The sequence below is a fragment of the Pecten maximus genome, chromosome 3, assembly GCF_902652985.1.
Source record: "Pecten maximus chromosome 3, xPecMax1.1, whole genome shotgun sequence".
NCBI classification, from domain to species: Eukaryota; Metazoa; Mollusca; class Bivalvia; order Pectinida; family Pectinidae; genus Pecten; species Pecten maximus.
In genome coordinates, this window is record NC_047017.1 from 48,028,616 (window position 1) to 48,053,648 (window position 25,033).

Sequence of the window (25,033 nt, forward strand, 5' to 3'; positions counted from 1 at the left end):
TACCAACCTAACAACATACCAACCTAACAACATACCAACCTAATGACGTACCAACCTAACGACGTACCAACCTAACGATGTACCAACCTAACGACGTACCAACCTAACGATGTACCAACCTAACGATGTACCAACCTAATGACGTACCAACCTAACGACATACCAACCTAACAACATACCAACCTAACGACGTACCAACCTAACGACGTACCAACCTAACGACGTACCAACCTAACGACATACCAACCTAACGATGTACCAACCTAACGACGTACCAACCTAACGACGTACCAACCTAACGACGTACCAACCTAACGACGTACCAACCTAACGACGTACCAACCTAACGACGTACCAACCTAACGACGTACCAACCTAACCACATACCAACCTAACGACGTACCAACCTAACGACGTACCAACCTAACCACATACAAACCTAACCACATACCAACCTAACGACGTACCAACCTAATGACGTACCAACCTAACGACGTACCAACCTAACAACATACCAACCTAACCACATACAAACCTAACCAACATGTTTCTACCTTTACATACCAACCCAACAACGTACCAACCTAACGACGTACCAACCTAAAGATGTACCAACCTAACGATGTACCAACCTAACGACATACCAACCTAACGACGTACCAACCTAACGACGTGCCAACCCAACGGCGTGCCAACCTAACAACATACCAACCTAACGACATACCAACCTAACGACGTACCAACCTAACCACATACCAACCTAACGACATGCCAACCTAACGACGTACCAACCTAACGACGTACCAACCTAACGACGTACCAACCTAACGACATACCAACCTTACCACATACCAACCTAACGACGTACCAACCCAACGACGTACCAACCTAACGACGTACCAACCTAACCAACATGTTTCTACCTTTACATACCAACCCAACAACGTACCAACCTAACGACGTACCAACCTAACGACATGCCAACCTAACGACGTACCAACCTAACGACGTACCAACCTAACGACGTACCAACCTAACGACGTACCAACCCAACGACGTACCAACCTAACGACGTACCAACCTAACCAACATGTTTCTACCTTTACATACCAACCCAACAACGTACCAACCTAACGACGTACCAACCTAACGACGTACCAACCCAACGACGTACCAACCTAACAACGTACCAACCTAACGACATACCAACCTAACGACATACCAACCTAACAACGTACCAACCTAACGACATACCAACCTAACCAACATGTTTCTATCTTGACTACATCATACTGCTGTCAGCAAGTGTTAGAAAAGATTGTAGCACCATTTTGATGATAATTGACAAATATAAACAACCTCCATTACAATCATCTTCCACTCAATCCAACTCTACATTTTGACACACCACACAATATACACATAAAACATATACATGTCTATTGTTATATAAAATAATTGATATGATGAACCTTTTAGTTTCTGGTTAGCACAATAGGATTTAATCAGAATAATAAAGATACATAAAACACGGACTTGAATGTGTGTTTGATCCTTACATTCTGAGACATATTGCTGTGTAATGGGTATGACTAGGGGACACTGGCTATGAGTGAAGAATATTCCATTTAATGGGAGTATGTTCTCACCAGATTATCTCCCCTCGTGCTATAGAAATCCAAAGTGTAAAACAATGCCATCTCAAGTATATATTATCCTCAGGTAGCTATACATAATCATATTAACATTAACTTAACAAACAGATATAAACACTAACAAAACGTAACAAAGGTCCAATATATAACGAATGATACAATAATGGTCAAACTACTTTACATACAAGAGATCCCGGAGGGATTTTGGCATCTACAATGAATTATTTTTACTCATCTTTTCTCTAAATATCCCCTCTTTTCTCTTTCCCTCTTACTAATCTGATAACAAGGAAAACCTTCATATGAATCAAAAATCTAAGAAATATCCAAGAAGACCATTTTGAGAAATATAGATAACAATTTTAAGATTTTCCCAAATCAGACTCAAGATTGCATGTGCACAATTAGGGACCGAAGAGAGCAGACATGTAAAGATTGAGAAATATACTTTCAGTACTTTTCGAGAAATAGCAATAACAAGGATTGTTTACTAATCACCAAGGTGATTTGAATAGTCCATCATCTGATGTGGGCTAATGAGGATTGTGGGCTAATGAGGATTGTGGGCTAATGAGGATTGTGGGCTAATGATGATTGTGAGCTAATGATGATTGTGAGCTAAAAATATCAACAGGTAAAACATAAATTACCTGAGTAAGTTTTGAATTACCTACATAAATTGTTTAGTGTATCTGGTATGATTTAAATCATAATTATGTGAACCATAAGATTTTATTGTACATCAGGTCGAAGGGAAGTAACTCTGTCAGGCTAACTTATGAAGAACATTCCATTGTTTAGCTGGTAAAAACATTACCAAATCATCGATTACGTCCATCAACACAAAAATAAATCTGTTCACATCAGTAAACAACTCATTCATTTAACAGTAACAACCACAAGCAAACAATTTTTTTTTCTATGTTGATCATTTTCAAGGTCAGGCAATTACCACAAGGCATAGTGAAGATTTTCTTTTAAATACGGATATTGTTATGTAAATTTATGTAGGCCTATACAACCACTAGTTACTGAAAACTGATCAAGTAGAAGTAATCTCATTATATAATCATTCTTATTGTTATTAGTCCTTGTCTGTAATAAACATGTAACAGAGTGCATGATTATTGAATTTAAATCATCACTTCTGCTTGGAATCAAACTCAGGACCTCTGGCTTACTACAATCTTACAATGGATCGAGATAGCCAAAGTTTAGGTGTGTAAGTAGTCCTAGGCTTTTTGCAGAATACATATGGTATTGTGTGGTACGGTGTGGTATTGTGTGGTACGGTGTGGTATTGTGTGGTACTGTGTGGTATTGTGTGGTATTGTGTGGTACTGTGTGGTACTGTGTGGTATTGTGTGGTACTGTGTGGTATTGTGTGGTACAGTGTGGTATTGTGTGGTACTGTGTGGTACTGTGTGGTACGGTGTGGTATTGTGTGGTACGGTGTGGTATTGTGTGGTATTGTGTGGTATTGAACCAGGCATGGTAGGAGTTACTCTGGGCTAGACTTACACATTGAGTTACTCTGGGCTAGACTTACACATTGAGTTACTCTGGGCTAGACTTACACATTGAGTTACTCTGGGCTAGACTTACACATTGAGTTACTCTGGGCTAGACTTACACATTGAGTTACTGTGGGCTAGAATTACACATTGAGTTACTCTGGGCTAGACTTACACAGTAGAATATCACTTCAATGTAGACATCTATTTATCTTATCACTTACGACACTTACACAAGGAGTGGAAGCACATCTTATCTAATCTCATCATCTGTTATAAACATTCAAGGCATAAAAATTGTCCATTTATACCAAGTGCAAAATATTTCCCCTAATATAAATAACCTAGAAAATAAATCACATCTTTAACAAAATATATTTGTAAAACAAATTTCACAACCATGATTATACTCCTGACGGTGATACAATTTCCAGTCAGAAATACACAAGCAGAGAGGTACATATATATATACCCACAAAGCACAGCTCCAACAGAATATATGGATAACAACCAACTAGTAAACAAATGCCATGATTATCTTTGGAATGAAATATCAAAACACATTATTATACAATGTCAAAATATCATCTCTCGACAATAGTATAATTCTTTTTCACAAAGTTCATATTCATAAAATGTATATCATAACAACATGACCTTGATACATTTGTGACCTTGGACTTGAACATCCCAAAGGGGTTCATTCTAAAATTAAACTGCTTGAAGTTCATCCTGTCTAAAGTTCGGAGGATCTTGTACATCCGGATGTAATCTTCTTTGTTAGTTTTCCGATACGGATGTTCTTTTTGGCGGAACAACTCCCGTGTGTGGATCTCAAAACCAATCTGTTTGACATTCCACAGAGCCCCTTCCTCCTGGAGTGCGACTAGTACAGCCCACTCGTTAAACTCAATGTCAAACTTGAGGTAATCAATGACTGTCTGGTAAACAAACAATGGTGTATATTACTGAGATGTTTGGAATGGTAAACCACACCACATGGAGATATGTAATGGTATCTTCTCTCTTTCCACAGACAAAATTTAGATTAGTTATTCTGTTTGTCTCTGGAAACATAGCCATATTGATCCTGTGATAAGCCAGGGAGGGTGACATATAAACTTTGATTTAATGTAGGACATCTTGGGAGACAATAATTAATGTAGGACATCTTGGGAGACAAGAATACTTTAACTACTGGTAGATTACCTCAGATAATATGGGTATATTTTCTGACAGGGCTTATTGTCTGACAGGGCTTACTTCCTGGCAGGGCTTATTGTCTGACAGGGCTTACTTCCTGGCAGGGCTTATTGTCTGACAGGGCTTACTTCCTGGCAGCTTATTGTCTGACAGGGCTTACTTCCTGGCAGGGCTTATTGTCTGACAGGGCTTACTTCCTGGCAGGGCTTAAAGCCTAACAGTATAAAAAGATCATCCTCTGTCCTACCTTTTCATGGTTATTGTCACGTAAGATAGATCCGAGAGATTTCAGAGTCCAACCCTTTCTGTTGACCTCATTTTTGGTTCCGATGCCAATTTTCTGGAACTTTATCAATGAGCTCCGGTTATGGTCTGGTTTGGAAATTCTGAGAACAAAATGGAAAAGTCTGCTGACTATTTCAAATCATAAAAAAATCTATAAGGAAACTCTCATTTTAACAGATTCAGTAAATACATGTATTGTATTGTAAATATACTTGGTATATCACAACCAGTGTATGATTTGAGTATGGTGATTCCATGACTACACTAACACCTTCATCAGACCAATGACTAGTAATAGACTCTGGTTTATTATAACCAGTGTATGATTTGAACATGTCCTAGGCTGGTTTAGGACCGGAACAAGGAGGTTAAGCCCCATCAATCAATCATGCTAGGGTTATGGCATTAATAGCAAAATAAGTACATTATTGTTCCATGGATTCAAACTTTAAAACCTGAAATACTATCTCAAACTGATTCTCATACTAGATCTTTGTAAGAATTAAGTTTAAACCCAAGATGGGAAGCCATTAGGGAATCTCTCAATACTCCCCCGGGCATCCTCTCAATACTCCCCCGGGCATCCTCTCAATACTCCCCTGGACATCCTCTCAATACTCCCCCGGACATCCTCTCAATACTCCCCTGGGCATCCTCTCAATACTCCCCTGGGCATCCCCTCAATACTCCCCAGGACATCCTCTCAATAATCCCCAGGACATCCTCTCAATACTCCAATGGACATCCCCTCAATACTCCAATGGACATCCCCTCAATACTCCAATGGACATCCCCTCAATACTCCAATGGACATCCCCTCAATACTCCAATGGACATCCTCTCAATACTCCAATGGACATCCCCTCAATACTCCCCCGGACATCCTCTCAATACTCCCCTGGGCATCCCCTCAATACTCCCCTGGACATCCTCTCAATACTCCCCCGGACATCCTCTCAATACTCCCCTGGACATCCTCTCAATACTCCCCTGGACATCCTCTCAATACTCCCCTGGACATTCATGCACAAAATGGCTGGGACTTCAAAATTGTATCACGATACTTGAAGTATTCAGACTTACGAAGGATCAAAGGAAAATACATTGCACTTGTAGATCTTGGACACTGCATCATCAAAATTCCAGTCGTCATAAATTCTGGAGAAGAAACACACAAGGGTATAATCAAAGACTAAACTCAAATAAAATATTTCACTGAAAAAGAATTTTTTTTTTTTGCAAAAGTTTATGACTAAATTAAATACTCCACGATAATGTACATTATCTCCTACTTGCATTATTTTTGTTGCTTTACTCAAGTGATTAAACAGAAAACAAACAATGAACTGTCTAGTATTGATCAAAAGACCTTGTTTGAAAGTGTATGTGCTTTAACAAATGTATATTAACCTGCCCTTTGACCTTAAATATGGGTCAAGGTAATTAGTTTAATCAGAAGAAATAATTACAATTTTAACTCAAGTGACCTTGAATATGAGTCAATGAAGGTGATTTCTTTCTGAAAACTTTGTCAGGAAACTGATATCTTGAATCAAGGATTTTTAGTTAATCAGAAGAAGTCCCTTGAGTGATTTTACCAGTTTGAACACTAGCTATTAATTTGAATATATGCAAGGTTTATATTTGCAGACTTGGTTGAATTAATCCTATGATGCTTCCACTCTAATATTATGGCTCTTGGTTACTGAGAAGTCATTTAAAGGAAAATATTGATGCTGGCCAGCCCATGTTTGACAACCCTTTAGACAGCCAATGTCAGGCGACAGACAACCCACTGGACATCCAATGTCAGATGACAGACAACCCACTGGACAGCCAATGTCAGACGTCAGACAACCCATTGGACAACCAATGTCAGATGACAGACAACCCACTGGACAGCCAATGTCAGACAACAGACAACCCATTGGACAGCCAATATCAGACAACAGACAACCCATTGGACAACCAATGTCAGGTGACAGACAACCCATTGGACAGCCAATGTCAGATGACAGACAACCCACTGGACAACCAATGTCAGATGACAGACAACCCACTGGACAGCCAATGTCAGACGACAGACAACCCACTGGACAGCCAATGTCAGACGACAGTCAACCCACTGGACAGCCAATGTCAGACGACAGACAACCCACTGGACAGCCAATGTCAGACGACAGACAACCCATTGGACAGCCAATGTCAGACGACAGACAACCCATTGGACAGCCAATGTCAGACGACAGACAACTCACTGGACAGCCAATGTCAGACGAGAGACAACTCCCTGGACAACCAATGTCAGACGACACACAACCCACTGGACAGCCAATGTCAGATGACAGACAACTCACGGGACAGCCAATGTCAGACGGCAGACAACCCACTGGACATCCAATGTCATATGACAGACAACCCACTTGACAACCATTGTCAGACGACATACAACCCATTGGACAGCCAATGTCAGACGAGAGACAACTCCCTGGACAACCAATGTCAGACGACACACAACCCACTGGACAGCCAATGTCAGATGACAGACAACTCACGGGACAGCCAATGTCAGACGGCAGACAACCCACTGGACAACCAATGTCATATGACAGACAACCCACTGGACAACCAATGTCAGATGACAGACAACCCACTGGACAACCAATGTCAGATGACAGACAACCCACTGGACAACCAATGTCAGATGACAGACAACCCACTGGACAACCAATGTCAGATGACAGACAACCCACTGGACAACCAATGTCAGATGACAGACAACCCACTGGACAACCAATGTCAGATGACAGACAACCCATTGTATAGCCAGGGAGCCCTATACCCTCAGCTCTGTAAATCTGTTAAATCTGTATACCTCTGAACTCCGTCAAAATTAATGAATTCCTGATTTCAGTGTAAATCTGATATCTATACATGTCTCCACATATTACTGTATATTATTTGAAAACAGATAATTTTATTTCCAAAATCAATTCTGTGACCTGCTCATTTGACAGATGTCTTACCCAAATGAATACACAATACAAGGTTTGCGGAGACCAAAGGGTGGAGCGAAGCACACATTGTAGCCTCCATCATGTTGGAATCCCAGCCTCTTGTCGTTCTTACAGATCACATCTTTTGTCTCTATGTACCTGTAAGGATAGACTTTATATCACACAACATGCCTCCTTGAACGGCTGTCATATGTCAAATAGAACATTGGATTTTGCAGAAAAAATCATTGACAATTTGATAAATTGAACATTTATTTGGTACATTGATAAATTAATTGAAATATTGACAAATTCCCCTGAAAATTGTAACTGTTTGGTAAATAATCTTTTGAAAATCTATCCATAAGCCAGGTTCGTGGAAAAAAAGTTTTCATAATCAATTAAATTTCTACTTCAAATCTGAAATTAACATTGTCAAAGAAGTTCCTGATCCATCAATAATGTCTGTAAAAATATCTGGCATAGACACTAAGGCGTGTTTATTAATAAACTAAAAATGCAGGAGTAAATTAGCTTCCATTAATAAGCTTGCATCAAATTACCATATCTAACATATTACACAAAATTACAATAGATTGATCCGAGGAGCTGAAGGGTTCAGGAATTGTTCATTTTGACATTTATAATTGTATTACCTGAAGAAGTTATTTTCTACTTCAGCATCAGACATTGATGATGTGATAACCACAGGGTCAATTTTTCTCACCAGTATCTGTGGAACTAACACAGGTGGACGCACAAATTCTTTCTGAAATTTCAAAGATTAAAACATTAATAATATAAGAAATTGATTTATTTTCTAAATGTGAACTTTCTTTAGTATACCCCAAGAAATCTTTCTAACATTGCAAAATTTAATCTCCTATATGAAAACATAATTCAGCACCTTTTTTTTAAATGACAACATGTGTTAATTATAATACATTTTTTGTATACATCCCATCATTTTTTTTTAATCTAAACTTTTATTCAAATGAATTGAAATATTATTTAAAAGTTAACTTTATTTAGGTCCGAGTTATGTAAACTTGTTAAATTCCAGATACCGGTATATGTTTATATAATATTATTACTGCAAAGTTGATCGATACACAACATAAGTATATATGTGATCCGATTCAAAATACAAAGAATGTCATTTTTCTATTGATGAAATCATCATTCTATTTTTTTTGTCTAATAGAAGCCAGATTAAATGATGGAATGGGTACATGTTTGTGTAAGTTATGGTATAATGACATAATAAGTTGAAGCATGGACACTAATGATCATCACAGGTGGACAGTACAATGACAGTGATGGCTGGAGTGTACACAGGTAGGTGATGTTTACACTAACCCACACGGGTATACCCACACAGGCTAGTTAGCTGTTGTTCTAAAGACTTAATTAGAGTTCCTCATATAGCGAGTACAAACCTCCAACCAATCAACTGTAGCAATGAAAATCTCACCGATGACAAAAAGAACAGACACTTCAATTCAATTCATTTTATTGACTTTAAGCTTTAGAGCTCATCAGTACATATATACAATACAATAAATTGACAATTACGTAGTTTCTGTGATGGATTCTGACGACTGTATTGAGTGTGACTGTCCCGTACGTACCCGACAGGAAGCCCTACAGTGTGACGGATGTGACCGCTGGCAGCACCGCTTGTGTGAAACAGGTGAGTACTCGTTTTTTTTTTTTTTTTTTTTTAATTTTCATCTTTTATATGTATGTTATAGACTTAACTAGTGCTCCTTCACTGAACATTTTTAAATCAAAATTGAATAGAAATAGGCCTTTAAACACTGATACTACTCATTTATTTAAACTATGCTCACCTAGAAAATTAAATATCACTCTTTGCCAATTAAGAAACTCTGCTAGCAACTTAAATTATCACAGATTAATAGATCATCTAATTCCAAATTCAGCCTGTTCCTGTGGTTATTATTCTGAGGATCTAGAGCATTACTTCTTCTACTGTCCAAATTACAACCATATAAGGCACTTAAATTTATACATGACATATTTATACAAGTTGGTTTTATAAATATTAACTTATTAACATGTGGTAACTATGAACTTTCACTTGATCTTAATAAATTTGTATTAAGTAATGTAGACAGATTTATAACTAATTCGAGAAGGTTTTAATTCTCTTTTATTTCTCTTTGAATCAATAAATTATATATTTCATTGATATGTATGTATATCATTTTAATTGTTCAATAAAATACTCTTTTTTTCTCACGGTCAGGTAGGTGAAGCGCTTTTGCTTTACAAAGTCTTGTATAATTATCTATTTTCTATATATAATGTATATAAATAAAAATATTTCCTAAACTTTTGATACTTTTTAACTATAAATTATTCCATTAAACTATGAATGACGACTTAAATTATTACAATGATGTGTGTATGAGTGTATGTGCAAGTGTTACAAATAACTCTAATTATATAGTTCTATTGTTCAATTTGTCAAGAAAAATTCTATCAATATTACTTTATAAAAATGGCAATATGTGGGAGAAGACTGATATAGGCAAAGCCTGTTGTCAAATCCCTTTGTACTAGCTATAACATCTTGTATAATAAAATTTGTTGAAATGAAAAGTCTACTGAAACATATAAATTTTATTATAACTTTATCTCGGTGGTGAACTTACATTGCCAATTCTTATCTAATTGTTTCTTGTTATATACATGTACACTATAAAATATAATTACTAATTGAATTTAGAAGTGAACAAAACACAGTAACACTGTACATATCAACTCGATATCACGTTTACATGTGTGTGTAAATTATTTCTTAGAGCTGGAAATTAGTCTCTTTCCTCATAAACATAAATATTGCATTATATACTGCTGATTGTCAAAAATCTTATTTTGATATAAATTTGTTTTCTAAATACTCACTTTTGTCCATCATTATTTTATCATATTTTGCACGCATAACAGTTTACATTGCTGGCTTTCACTATTTCCATTTGTTAATTTAAGTTTACTTCAAACAATAATTAATCTAATGCCTACAAGAATGAAACAAACAAAATTTCTATTGTCTCATATAACTACCATTGCTATAGTGATAAGGAGTCCTACATGAGGTTTTTGTTAGACATACAGGGTACCGTGTCATTTAAACTGCAATATTTATATAACTTAATACAAGTACCAATACAAGTAAAGAGAAATAGTATAGATCCAAGAATGTTTTACTCTTCCTCCCATATACATTGGGAAAATTATATATAGAGATAGTCTCTGTCAATTAAGCATTTATAAGTCTAATGAGCTTTAATTACCTGTAACGCAACTCTAAAGCTGGTCTTTAGGTCATTTATTTGAACGCTAATCTGATAATTAACCTTCATTCAAACGTGAGATTAAGCAAAATTTATATAATTAGAATATTCATTTGAAAGTTACAGAGCAATTCAAATGGTCAGGTCTCTGGGCCTTTTGGTTATTGTGAAGTACTAGTTTAAATGGTTATAATATTGGATCCTGTGACCTTGAAAGCATGTTATAAAGGTCAAACAAAATTGGAAGTCCTTCGATTCATCCCAGCATGCTACAGGTTGAAATTAAATATTTTTGCACATTAATTAAATTTAATTTGAATTGTGACCTTGAAAGCAGTTTAACGTCATTCATTCAGTTTTTTTTAGCCCTACGTACATCCCAATATGCTTCAGTGGACCTGAATATCAGGTCACTGGGCTTCTTGGTTATTGAGAATATTTAAAGATTTAAGCATATTTGACACCTATGGCCTTGACATTAAAGACGGCCAAGATTATTTATATGAACATGTCTGACATATGTGACCTAGAAATTAGGCCAAGGTCATTCATTTGAACAAACTTAATTCATGCTAAGTATGCATCATGATCAGACCAATCTCAGGTTTCTTAGCAACTTTGGCACATTGGTAAAGATCGTTCTTTAAACATATCAGATAATGCTAGATGCCTACTTGCCAGTATGCTACAGCCCCAAGATCATCTGCCTCTTGGCTGTCTTGGATATATACATGAGAACATGCATGCAGGTAGATCATTTAAAGATTTTAGCATTATGGTCCCTTGCAACTTGAAAGCAATAAGGTCAAAATCATTTATTGGAACAAACTCGATAGCCCTTCATCCCATTATGCTTCAAGCAAAATATTAGGTCTCTCAGCCTCGTAGTTATTGAAATTTTAATTAATTGATCCATGCGGCCACAGAAGTAGGTCATTCATTTGACCTACATTTGATATAGACTAAGGGTTACATCCATGTGCACGATGAGGACACTCCATTTAGACTCCAGGTAAACTTGGAGTGCACTCGACGTACCTGGAGTCCTATAAGTCACCCAGTCTGCCCTGGGTCTGTAATCAGACTATATCATATTCTTTGATTCTTATGTAAAATTTATCTATAAACAAATACATTTCACATACTACTTTTGATCTGTTAATATCATTATTAATATTTGTTTAGTCTATCAGAAATATTTGTTAATTGTTAAAAGCTATATCATTACCTGTAATTAGTATATATTGTCCTTATCCTGTCAACAGGATTATAGGACCCTGGGTACAATTTGCCTCCAGGGCAGTTGGACACCAGCAGCATTATGTAGAATTTACCTGTGAAACTGACCTGTGAAACTGACCTGTTGGAACCACATTGTTTTCTATCCCCAATCAGTCAAGATCTATGTGTGACTCATACATTTAATGTAACAAATACAGTCAAAAATCATGAATGTACAATGGTTGTTTAAATTTTCAAATACAAATATATAAAATGATGTAAAGCCAGCTACAGTTAGTATGTGGGATGTTCGATAAGTATTTAACTTGTACATGGAAATTATATTAATCTATGGTGATTGACATGTTGACCTAATACTCTATACATACTTCCATTATATCAAAGACATTTAATTGTTTTATAATTATGATTTAAAACTGTTTTTGAAGAATTATCAATATCATTAAACCATTTCTAAACAAATTTAATATTCAAGCTATTTTAACTAGTTTCTATAATCCATATAAAAAGAACAAGTTGTTTATAAATCCATACATATATATATAGTTTAAACCAGTTTTGACTTTTGTCATTTTTCTATAATTATGACTAAAAAATGTTTTTGAATACTACTGTAATAGGACTGATGTACATTATATACATCCTTTGCTACATGTAGTCATATATCATTTCGCAAAGGTCAGATATAGACAGTCACAATTCTGTACCTATAAGATAAAGGTAAGGTGTGATGTCCAGTTTCCATCTAACAATTAAGGGGGTCATTACCTTGTTAGATGACAGTATACACCAGTCCAGATCTTCACACCTTACAAGGTTTACATGGAAGATGGGGTCAGTATCGGGGTCAGTGTAAGTCTTCTCTCCACACAGGTGTGATATACAGGTACATACTGTAAGTACATTGTAGGGTGGGGTTTTTTTAGAGGGGGAGGGGGGGAGGGGATACACTGATGTGTGAAGTGTTGAACACTGATGTGTGAACTGTTGAGCAATTAATCAGAGACCCAACAGTGGGTGATAGTGGCTATAACTAAAATAAACATTGTCAACAACCGCAAAGCCTCAAGTTCAATCCTATACTGAATTGCCTGGTTTACCTAACAGAAATGAAAGTTTGATGTTAAACTGTAAATACAAACGAGACACTGGTTCCGCAATATTCTATCAAGGTGGCAAAAAAAACCCACAACTTGTATGTTAAAAAAATAACTGTTGGAAGTAATTTGAAATCTCAAACAGTAGTACTTATACAAGTGCAAGATAGCTAGTTCTGATCCACACAGACTCTACACATTTTGATAGACCACAAACAACTTGCCAAATATATTTTCGTTTGTTCCCAATTTCTATATAAATTAACATGGCTTGGATAAACTCCTCAAATCATACCAGAGACCTACATGTGTATGTTGTCCCTGATCATATTAATGCTTTCATACATTTTTCAATGAAAAATACTTAATTTGATGTGAAAGCTAGACCTGTTCAATTATTGTAAAAAGGTTTTTCTAATAAAAACAAGAGGCCCAAAATTAAGGGCCTTAACGGTCACCTGAGATTTGAAATATTTCGGCCAACTAAATTGACCCTTTTTGGCCCCACCCATCAGTCCTAATGGGGTCAGTACTAGTCTATGAAGAGTATTTGATTCTAACATATAGTAGATAAGAAGATTTTTGAAATTTCAGTCAATTTGACCCTTTTTGGCCCCGCCCACCAGCCCCTGGGGGTCAACTAGGGCCAACATGTACATAACATCAAACTGTAATCCCATGAGGATAATTTGAACCAAGTTAGAATGAATTCCAATACAAATCCAACAAATAATAGTCAAAAATGTGATTTCCCTATATAAACTATAGTAAAGTTTACCCCCTCCCCAGGGGCAAACGTGAGACCCCAGGGTCATGAAATTCACAATTTTGGTAAAGCACCTTAAGACCCTTCCATCTATGAAGAGTATTTGATTCTAACATATCTGAGAGTATAGAGAAAGATTTTTGAAATTTCAGTCAATTTGACCCTTTTTGGCCCCGCCCACCAGCCCCTGGGGGTCAACCAGGGCCAACATGTACATAACTTCAAACTGTAATCCCATGCTGATAATTTGAACCAAGTTAGAATGAATTCCAATACAAATCCAACAAATAATAGTCAAAAATATGATTTCCCTATATAAACTATAGTAAAGTTTACCCCCTCCCCAGGGGCAAACGTTAGACCCCAGGGTCATGAAATTCACAATTTTGGTAAAGCACCTTAAGACCCTTCCATCTATGAAGAGTATTTGATTCTAACATATCTGAGAGTATAGGGAAGAAGATTTTTGAAATTTCAGTCAATTTGGCCCTTTTTGGCCCCGCCCACCAGCCCCTGGGGGTCAACCAGGGCCAACATGTACATACCATCAAACTGTCATCCCATGCTGATAATTTGATACAAGTTAGAATGAATTCCAATAAAAATCCAACAAATAATAGTCAAAAATGTGATTTCCCTATATAAACTATAGTAAAGTTTACCCCCTCCCCAGGGGCAAACGTTAGACCCCAGGGTCATGAAATTCACAATTTTGGTAAAGCACCTTAAGACCCTTCCATCTATGAAGAGTATTTGATTCTAACATATCTGAGAGTATAGGGAAGAAGATTTTTGAAATTTCAGTCAATTTGACCCTTTTTGGCCCCGCCCACCAGCCCCTGGGGGTCAACCAGGGCCAACATGTACATACCATCAAACTGTCATCCCATGCTGATAATTTGATACAAGTTAGAATGAATTCCAATACAAATCCAACAAATAATAGTCAAAAATGTGATTTCCCTATATAAACTATAGTAAAGTTTACCCCCTCCCCAGGGGCAAACGTGAGACCCCAGGGTCATGAAATTCACAATTTTGGTAAAGCACCTTAAGACCCTTCCATCTATGAAGAGTATTTGATTCTACCATATCTGAGAGTAGAGAAGAAGATTTTTGAAGTTTTAGTCAATTTGACCCTTTTTGGCCCCACCCCTCAGGCCTCTGGGGGCTGGGGACCATATAATTCACAATTTTGGTTGACCTTCAGCCATAGAAACTTTCTGCCAAATTTCATTGAATTTTGTTAAGTGGTTTTGGAGAAGAAGTCGAAAATGTAAAAAGTTTACGGACGCACGACGGACGACGGACGACGGACGACGACGGACAAAAGGCGATTAGAATAGGTCACTTGAGACTTCGTCTCAGGTGACCTAAAAAGAATAAATTATACTAAATGCATTGTTAGTTAACCAACTAAAAAATAATCAACAAAATAATGATAATATGATATATATACAAAGATAAAACATTAACTAATATCTTATTGATCATATTAAAGCTATCATACTTTTTCAATGAAAAACACTTAATTTGAAGTGAAAGACCTGTTCAATTATTATATACGAGTCTAAATGTGTATATGAGTATATAAATACATGTAGATCTATGAGTATATAAATACATGTAGATCTATGTATACATGTATGTACCTGGGTTACATGTGGACCCAGGTAGACTTGGAGTCAGAAAGAACTCCAGGTAAACTCAGAGTATGTAACCTTTAGTCTATACTCAACTGTATTTAAGCTTCATGCTAGCATATGCTTACACTCAGTATCAGGTATCTGGATCTCTTGTCATTAAAAGATTTGAACACATTTGACCCTTTGCCCTTTAAAGAAGGTCAATACCATTCATTTGAACAAACAAAGTATCCATTTCATCTCAGTATGCTACAAACTCATTATCAAGTCGCTGTGTATCTTTGTTATTAAGAAGCAGTTATTTACTATTTTAGTCAAAATAAATCAGCACATTTGACATTTGACCTAAGTTGAAAATAGGCCAAGGTCATTGATTAAACTTGATAGCCCTTAATCGTAGCATGGTGTTGGCCTTATATAATATCAGGTCTATGGGCCTTCAAATTATTGAAAACAATACATTTAAAGATTTGAGCACAATTGACCACTGTGACCTTGAAAGTATATTAAATCATTCATTCGAACAAACTTGATAACCCTTCATACCAGCATGCTGCTGGCATATAATATCAGGTCTCTGAGTCAGCAGGGTTATTGTGAAGAAGTATAACTTAAATGAAAAAGAAACAATAATTTTGTCTATGTTTTCACGGTGTACCAAATGTTAGGACTCCCCCGCAGCCCTACTGAAGTGATACGTACCTTATATAGGAGTTTACTAGTATGTTGTAATTAACATTGGTGGATAAATGGAACTCTCATCACTGCTTCATACATATATACTGCCCTAATAAACCATTAACTGGATGAAAGATTCTTTATTGACCTGACACAAAATGTTATATAATGGTTTATTATTAAGATCACCTTTGACACAATGACCTTGGTATTACTTTGGTAGATTGACATGTCTTTGGTGACTCATAATTACGAACATCATAATTTCACCAGTTTAGAGTTACAATAGTTTAACTTTCCCTTTGGCCTAATTTACTCCATTTCTTCAAAATATATTAAATCTGTATGCAAAATAAAATTATCTTAATTAAACAAATATCTATGTGCATATATTTATCCTAAAGTACTTCTAGGGGGGCAACACACAACCTCTGACTCTTGGTAGGGGAGCTAGTAGCTAGGAGTGCATATTGGATAATTACAGATGACGACGAAATTAGATAAATATGACGGTATGATTAGACACGGATTTAGTACGACTTATGGTAGATCCTGTCACAAATGTGTGCAGCTTTTTGAACACCATCTTTATATTCATTTTATGACCTCGAAACCTAAAACGTATCCTGCTGAAACTATTAACATTCAAACATTATAGGTATTTCTCAGAGAGTCTACAAAGCAACTGTGAGAGGTGAGCCGGATGGTCTTCAAACATGGTACTGCAGCAACTGTCCACTTCCAGGAAAGGGACCAGCCACACCCAACCTGACAGAGAGACAGGTCATAACCATGGTGAAAGAGAGATCAGTCATATCCATGTCGACAGAGGGGCCTACCACACCAAATTTGACACAGAGACCAGTCACGCCCACAGAGATGGAGGGACCAGTCATGCCCACAGAGATGGAGGGACCAGCCATGCCCACAGAGATGGAGGGACCAGTCACGCCCACAAAGATGGAGGGACCTGCCATGCCCACAGAGATGGAGGGACCAGCCTCGCCCATGGTGACGGAGAGACCAGTCACGCCCACAGTGACTGAGGGACCAGTCACACCCACAGTGATGGAGGGACCAGCCACGCCCATGGTGACGGAGGGACCAGCCACGCTCACAGGGATGGAGGGACCTGCCACATCCATGGTGACGGAGAGACCAGCCACGCCCACAGTGATGGAGGGACCAACCACGCCCATGGTGACGGAGAGACCAGCCACGCCCACAGTGATGGAGGGACCAGCCACACCCATGGTGACAGAGAGCCCCGCCACGCCCACAGTGATGGAGGGACCAACCACGCCCATGGTGACAGAGAGCCCCGCCACACCAACACTGGATGAGATTGAAGAGCCAGCTAGAACACCTGTGCGTAGGCGTCCAGTGGTACTGACTGAATCCAGCTCAAGCTCAGACGAGGTAATGCTTTATACAATATTTATCAGAGCTCAGACGAGGCAATGCTTTATACAATATTTATCAGAGCTCAGACGAGGTAATGCTTTATACAATATTTATCAGAGCTCAGACGAGGTAATGCTTTATATCAGACTCAATGCTTTATACAATATTTATCAGAGCTCAGACGAGGCAATGCTTTATACAATTTATATTTATCAGAGCTCTATATATACAGCCTGCTTATTTTATTGAAATATATATGTATATATAGAGCCACAAGATAAAATTCATATAATGTATACATGTATACTATAGTTTGAACATAAATTGATAGATAATTACCTCAAAATATTTTAGGAAAGTTATACATTTGTACATATCTAAATTAAGATAAGAACCATATTTCACTTTTGATTTCAATATTTCTTGATATTTTCTTCCATAGTGGTATATTTTTTTCCAAATAATTTACCAATCAGTTTCCCTACATGCATGTATACTGTAGCTACCACCTTTACATTTCAGTCTGATGAGACAGACACAGAGACAGACGGAGAGACATCTCCGGTATCTAGGTCGTTGAATTTTATACCACGTGTACTACATCATTGTCCATACAGACGAAGCTCTGCTGCTGCCGATGCCACCTTTATTGTAAAACGCAACAACCACAGCTACATGTAAGTCACAATCATCACGGTCAGGTGATCAAATCATCATGGTCAGGTGAATGTTTAGGTCCACATGTATATCCCAGTCATCATAGTCAGGTGAATGTTTAGGTCCACATGTATATCCCTGTCATCATAGTCAGGTGAATGTTTTGGTCAACATGTATATCCCAGTCATCATAGTCTGGTGAATGTTTAGGTCCACATGTATATCCCAGTCATCATAGTCAGGTGAATGTTTAGGTCCACAATATCCCAGTCATCATGGTCTGGTGAATGTTTTGGTCCACATGTATATCCCAGTCATCATAATCTGGTGAATGTTTAGGTCCACAATATCCCAGTCATCATGGTCAGGTGAATGTTTTGGTCCACATGTATATCCCAGTCATCATGGTCAGGTGAATGTTTAGGTCCACAATATCCCAGTCATCATGGTCTGGTGAATGTTTAGGTCCACATGTATATCCCAGTCATCATGATCAGCTGAATGTATAGGTCCTTATGTACAGTCTGTCAAGTGACATCATTTATTACCAGAATCATAATTCATGATTTGTTTATTTGACAGTAGGTTTGATGACCAGTCCCCATGCCAGATGGACAAGGCTTTCATGATGGACGATTCAGATGAGGAAACATGGTAAGTTGTGTATACTACATGTACCAGCAATCCTGGCATCAGTTATAGTTTATAAATTTACATATCATTATACCACTATAATTCTACATTTTATTATACCAATATCATTCTACATATTATAATACCAATATCATTCTACATATTATATGCCAATATCATTCTACATATGATAATATCACTTCATGAAAAAGTTGAAAAAAATCACTGTGTATACACCCAAGTTTCACTTGACACTTCTCTAATAATCTAAGATGCATACCTGTACAACAGCTGCTGTTTTTACATGTTTTGAGGAGACAGAATGTTTTGCCAATTTAAAATGGGAAACATTGAAAATTTGGTATCCTACAATGAACTCTGTTAACAAATTTTTAGGAAGTTTATATAAGTACTGTGAATAATAACCATATCTCTTAATCCAAAATTAAAGCCCTTTGTGAAATGAAGGTATAATTGTTACAAATAAAATCTTAATTAAGTCAGTAGTATCACTCATTTGAATCATATTTCATTGTTAATAGGTTTCCGAGTATGAGGACCAACTTGTATTATGAGGAAGATGAGGGAGATGAGGACGATGACGATGACGAGGATGATGATGATGAGGAAGAGACCCGGTACGAAATCATAGAGAACGGCACTAGGCGCGGACACAGGAAACTTGTATCAAGTGATGGATATTCCTACACAGTAAAGGTAGGTCAAGGTCAGGGTAACAAGGTATAAGAATGAGCCAAGGTTCAGAAGTGAAGTTTGTAGTTATAATGTATTATTGATAATGTTGATGAAATGGTACATATATAGTTGTACATATTCAAATGTTAAACTTTCATATAAACTCTACAGCCTAGAGATAACCACTGAAAACAAATTTTGATATCAACTCTACAGAATAGAGGTCACTGCTGAACACATTTTGATATTAACTGTTCAGACTAGAGATTATACTGCTGAACACATTTTGATATTAACTGTTCAGACTAGATATCACTACTGAACACATTTTAATATTAACGGTTCAGACTAGAGATTATACTGCTGAACACATTTTGCTATTAACTGTTCAGACTGGAGATTTGCTGCTGAACACATTTTGATATTAACTGTTCAGACTAGAGATTACTGCTGAACACATTTTGATATTAACTGTTCAGACTAGAGATTATACTGCTGAACACATTTTGATATTAACTGTTCAGACTAGATATCACTACTGAACACATTTTGATATTAACTGTTCAGACTAGAGATTATACTGCTGAACACATTTTGCTATTAACTGTTCAGACTGAAGATTTGCTGCTGAACACATTTTGATATTAACTGTTCAGACTAGAGATTACTGCTGAACACATTTTGATATTAACTGTTCAGACTAGAGATTATACTGCTGAACACATTTTGATATTAACTGTTCAGACTAGATATCACTACTGAACACATTTTGATATTAACTGTTCAGACTAGAGATTATACTGCTGAACACATTTTGCTATTAACTGTTCAGACTAGAGATTATACTGCTGAACACATTTTGATATTATAACTGTTCAGACTAGATATCACTACTGAACACATTTTAATATTAACTGTTCAGACTAGATATCACTACTGAACACATTTTAATATTAACTGTTCAGACTAGAGATTACTGCTGAACACATTTTAATATTAACTGTTCAGACTAGATATCACTACTGAACACATTTTAATATTAACTGTTCAGACTAGATATCACTACTGAACACATTTTGATATTAACTGTTCAGACTATAGATATCACTACTGAACACATTTTAATATTAACTGTTCAGACTAGATATCACTACTGAACACATTTTAATATTAACTGTTCAGACTAGATATCACTACTGAACACATTTTAATATTAACTGTTCAGACTAGATATCACAACTGAACACATTTTAATATTAACTGTTCAGGCTAGGGTATCACTACTGAACACATTTTAATATTAACTGTTCAGACTAGATATCACTACTGAACACATTTTAATATTAACTGTTCAGACTAGATATCACTACTGAACACATTTTAATATTAACTGTTCAGACTAGATATCACTACTGAACACATTTTAATATTAACTGTTCAGACTAGATATCACTACTGAACACATTTTAATATTAACTGTTCAGACTAGATATCACTACTGAACACATTTTAATATTAACTGTTCAGACTAGATATCACTACTGAACACATTTTAATATTAACTGTTCAGACTAGATATCACTACTGAACACATTTTAATATTAACTGTTCAGACTAGATATCACTACTGAACACATTTTAATATTAACTGTTCAGACTAGATATCACTACTAAACACATTTTAATATTAACTGTTCAGACTAGATATCACTACTGAACACATTTTGATATTAACTGTTCAGACTAGATATCACTACTGAACACATTTTGATATTAACTGTTCAGACTAGATTTCACTACAGAACACATTTTAATATTGACTGTTCAGACTAGATATCACTACAGAACACATTTTAATATTGACTGTTCAGACTAGATATCACTACAGAACACATTTTAATATTAACTGTTCAGACTAGATATCACTACTGAACACATTTTAATATTGACTGTTCAGACTAGATTTCACTACAGAACACATTTTAATATTGACTGTTCAGACTAGATATCACTACAGAACACATTTAAATATTAACTGTTCAGACTAGATATCACTACTGAACACATTTTAATATTAACTGTTATTATATTTAGGGATCCACAGCCAGAACTACCACGTGGAGATGCAGTATCCGGAATAAATCTGTGCAGTGTTCAGCATTAGTTATCCAGCGGGGCCAGAGCTTTACGAGGGGATTGGCAGACCATAGACACATAGGAAACAGATCCCTAGTCAAGACGCTCAAGATCACAAGTATGGTATGTTAACATGTCAAAAATCAAAACACATCTAACTTGTACATGTAGCTCAAAATGCCCACAAAATTTCAGCAGTCAATTGGATAATGTTTTGAAACTTTAATGATTGGCAGATATAGAAATAACTTAATTTTGAACATTACATACAGTTATACAGAACAACATAAGGACAAAATTAAGTGTCCGCTCTCCGTATTAGGGAGGTGACCGCTATATACATGATATTTACAGTGATTTTCATTGGTGATTCTTGGAACTGTCTGTTATGGACAGATGTCCGCTAGTACAGGTTTTACTGTATTTAGCAAGACTGTCATTAGCATGTAATAACTGTTCTTACTTCTGTCAACCTCATCTCATAGAACTTACTTCACAGAAAAATCACATAAAAAGTTGAAATGATAGAGTATACGTACAAGTATTTCAAATATCACCATAACATTATCTTAAAATGAGTGATTCTATCAATGTTAATTTACCTAGTTCTTATGAATACCGCAATCAATCTATAAAACAGATTATTATATGTAATTTTAATTTGTACAGGTAAAGAGTTGAGCACCGCCAATAGAAAGACATCTAACAGCAACTGACACAGTGAAAGCCTGCATGTTCTTTGTGATGAGACAGACGTCCCCTGGTCTACCAAAGGCAGAGAACCTGATCAATATATACAGATCACTTAAGTTTAATACTTATATAAAAAAAAAACAACACAAAAGTGTATGATCTCCAAGTGATGGTTTGGATCTGAGTGTTCAACATTGAGTGAGTGTTTCTAGTAGTGCTGTCTATCGTTCACCACGCCAGTGTAACAGTTACTGTCTACATTATTTTTACAAGTCAATAAATGCTTATTGTATGTTTATCACGTCTTTTATTCTTCTTTTGTGACGAATTAAAACACAGAATACTGGAAAAAATGATAATATTGATATTGTGTTTACCTGTACCGTATTAATGACAATAAAACAGGAGATTCCAAAGGCCTGTATCACTCAAACTCACATTCAAAACCATGTTTGCATGTGCAATGCGATTACTTATATAAAATAATTAATGTCAACAAGCTATAAGTAGTTTATCAGAAATTCAAAACTTTCATCTGCATGCATGATTCATCAAAATTTCTTTGAAAATTTAAATTGGACTGCTGATTTTGAAGTTCATATCTTTTCACAATAACATAGCATCACGTAATGATAATAAAACAGCAAGCTCACCTACTCACACGTATTGTATGTATAAGTGGACAAATGCCTCTATGTTGACTGTATGGGACACATTTTCTCAGTTTGATTATTTCAATTAGACCATGCCAGAGTGATGAGGTTGTTGTTGAAATACAAATTTCTAGATAAAGAATATTATAATAAATATATATAGCAAGGCATCCAGTTGACCCTTGATTTTTAGCAATTTCTGAAGCCAAATCACTTTTTTAAAAATCTGAAAACCTGAAAACATACGTTAAATAGTCATATCCCTTCAAACCTGATTGTCAGATCTCATTTTAGGGAGACAAAAACATACCTTATCCAATTGATTCAGCAAATCAAAGTTGACTCCTATTGATGGGTCAATGTTATTTCTTTTCATAAACCATGCTGGACTTTATCCCAGAAAACAATGAGTTAGTTTATATTGATTTAACATGTCTGTTGGTGAACCTGTTTAAACTCCTGTGGTCTAGAATATGAGTCAAAGTAATTTATTTCCACAAATCTTTGTAGGGATTCATTCCAGGAACCTACAAGCCCAATAATATTTATTCTCATTATCCGACACCGTTTATTTATACATACATGGATAAATGAGATATTTATGTACCACAGAACACCAATTTAGTACCATCTAGGTGTTTTATTTTGTCCGTATAGACCCTCGCTTTACGCTTGTCAAAACTTCATACTTGACTCGATGCCATATTGCTAACTATGTAGGTTGCAGGCGGCCTAATTACCCTAATCAGTGCATGATGGAGCAAAAAGAAAAAAACATTTATTTTTATATATTTTACCGCTTATTATTTATAAATAATGAATTTTTGAATTGAATATAACATGTTTTAGGAAATAATTAGCTTAGTTTCCTTAATTTAAGCTATGTAAAAAGAAAAACACAATAAATGATATGTGGACTTTTCGGCCCACTGCGTTCGGATTCTGGTGGTTAGTTGTATACTATCACTACCAAAATGGTGGGTCAACAGTATGAAATTTTGACTGGCATAAAGCGAGGGTCTATACGGACAAAATAAAACACCTAGATGGGACTAAATGGGTGTTCTGTGGTAAATAAATATCTCATTTATCCATATATGTAAGGTAGGTGTTATGTCACACCCGATTTTATTGTATTTGCACCAGATTCTTAGTGACACCAAATGGTATCGAATAATTCCACGTTTTTATATAGTAGTGCGCTTTGGCCCTACACCAGACATGGTGTTAGGGCCAGAGAAAACTCGGGCTACACCAGACATGTTGTTAGGGCCAGAGAAAACTCGGGCTACACCAGACATGGTGTTAGGGCCAGAGAAAACTCGGGCTATTAGCATAAACAGTACATTTTCATTGACACATTGTAATTCGTCTGTAACACTGTTTGTCCAGTGATCATAAAACAGCAGTAAACACAACCTGGCCACAAGACAATGTATTACCTGTACTTTCACATTGAATAAAGGGTAGTCTATCAGATGCTGACGTAAAATCTCATCCTTCGCTTCTTCGTCGTAGTCACCGTCGTCATAGATGTCTATTTCGAAGGGATTCTTGTGATGGTGACTTGGTTTCCAGTTGTACATCAACACAATGGTCACCACAAGAAAGCTAAGGCACATTGCAAATGCAAGGCGTTTTGTGTTTAGTCTCATATTCATATCTGTCACATTTACGGAGGTAATACCATCGTTCTGTGCTGTGAATTTCTACATAACGGTTATGATAACTCGTTTAGCAGACTTTGCATGGCATG

General features: G+C 36.3%; 2 protein-coding genes across 10 annotated transcripts; one reads left to right on the top strand and one right to left on the bottom strand.

Annotated features, from left to right (window-relative positions):
• Positions 1-6: 6 nt before the first annotated feature.
• Positions 7-25,033, bottom strand: LOC117324398. 8 transcript variants are annotated; one of them, XR_004531980.1, is made up of 7 exons: positions 24,720-25,033; positions 8,310-8,422; positions 7,684-7,812; positions 5,741-5,815; positions 4,620-4,758; positions 1,082-4,110; positions 7-439 (listed from the first exon to the last, which is right to left on the bottom strand). XR_004531980.1 is itself a non-coding variant. In XM_033880244.1 (6 exons), the coding sequence occupies exons 1-6, from the start codon at positions 24,936-24,938 to the stop codon at positions 3,754-3,756; spliced, it is 1,032 nt and encodes a 343-aa protein (XP_033736135.1). In that variant the 5' UTR covers positions 24,939-25,033; the 3' UTR covers positions 719-3,753. The 8 variants fall into 8 exon arrangements, 2 of the variants coding, with proteins under 2 accessions (XP_033736135.1, XP_033736136.1); XR_004531979.1 differs by having other exon boundaries at positions 7-760; XR_004531978.1 differs by lacking the exon at positions 7-439 and adding an exon at positions 719-1,081 and having other exon boundaries at positions 1,243-4,110.
• LOC117324397 (nascent polypeptide-associated complex subunit alpha, muscle-specific form-like) lies at positions 8,807-22,769 on the top strand. 2 transcript variants are annotated; one of them, XM_033880243.1, is made up of 7 exons: positions 8,807-9,346; positions 17,064-17,824; positions 18,332-18,486; positions 19,052-19,120; positions 19,642-19,816; positions 21,890-22,054; positions 22,601-22,769. In XM_033880243.1, exons 1-7 carry the CDS (start codon positions 9,241-9,243, stop codon positions 22,610-22,612), a joined length of 1,443 nt encoding a protein of 480 aa, XP_033736134.1. In that variant the 5' UTR covers positions 8,807-9,240; the 3' UTR covers positions 22,613-22,769. The 2 variants fall into 2 exon arrangements, with proteins under 2 accessions (XP_033736134.1, XP_033736133.1); XM_033880242.1 differs by having other exon boundaries at positions 8,808-9,346; positions 19,049-19,120.

Coding starts and splice junctions, on each gene's coding strand:
- LOC117324397 (XM_033880242.1), top strand. CDS start 9,241: ATGGATTCTGACGACTGTATTGAGTGTGACTGTCCCGTACGTACCCGA. Junction 9,347..17,063: donor GCACCGCTTGTGTGAAACAG/GTGAGTACTCGT, acceptor CAAACATTATAG/GTATTTCTCAGAGAGTCTAC. Junction 18,487..19,048: donor CGCAACAACCACAGCTACAT/GTAAGTCACAAT, acceptor TTTATTTGACAG/TAGGTTTGATGACCAGTCCC.
- LOC117324398 (XM_033880244.1), bottom strand. CDS start 24,938: ATGAATATGAGACTAAACACAAAACGCCTTGCATTTGCAATGTGCCTT. Junction 8,423..24,719: donor TATTCAATGTGAAAGTACAG/GTAATACATTGT, acceptor TTGAAATTTCAG/AAAGAATTTGTGCGTCCACC. Junction 7,813..8,309: donor GTAGAAAATAACTTCTTCAG/GTAATACAATTA, acceptor CTATCCTTACAG/GTACATAGAGACAAAAGATG.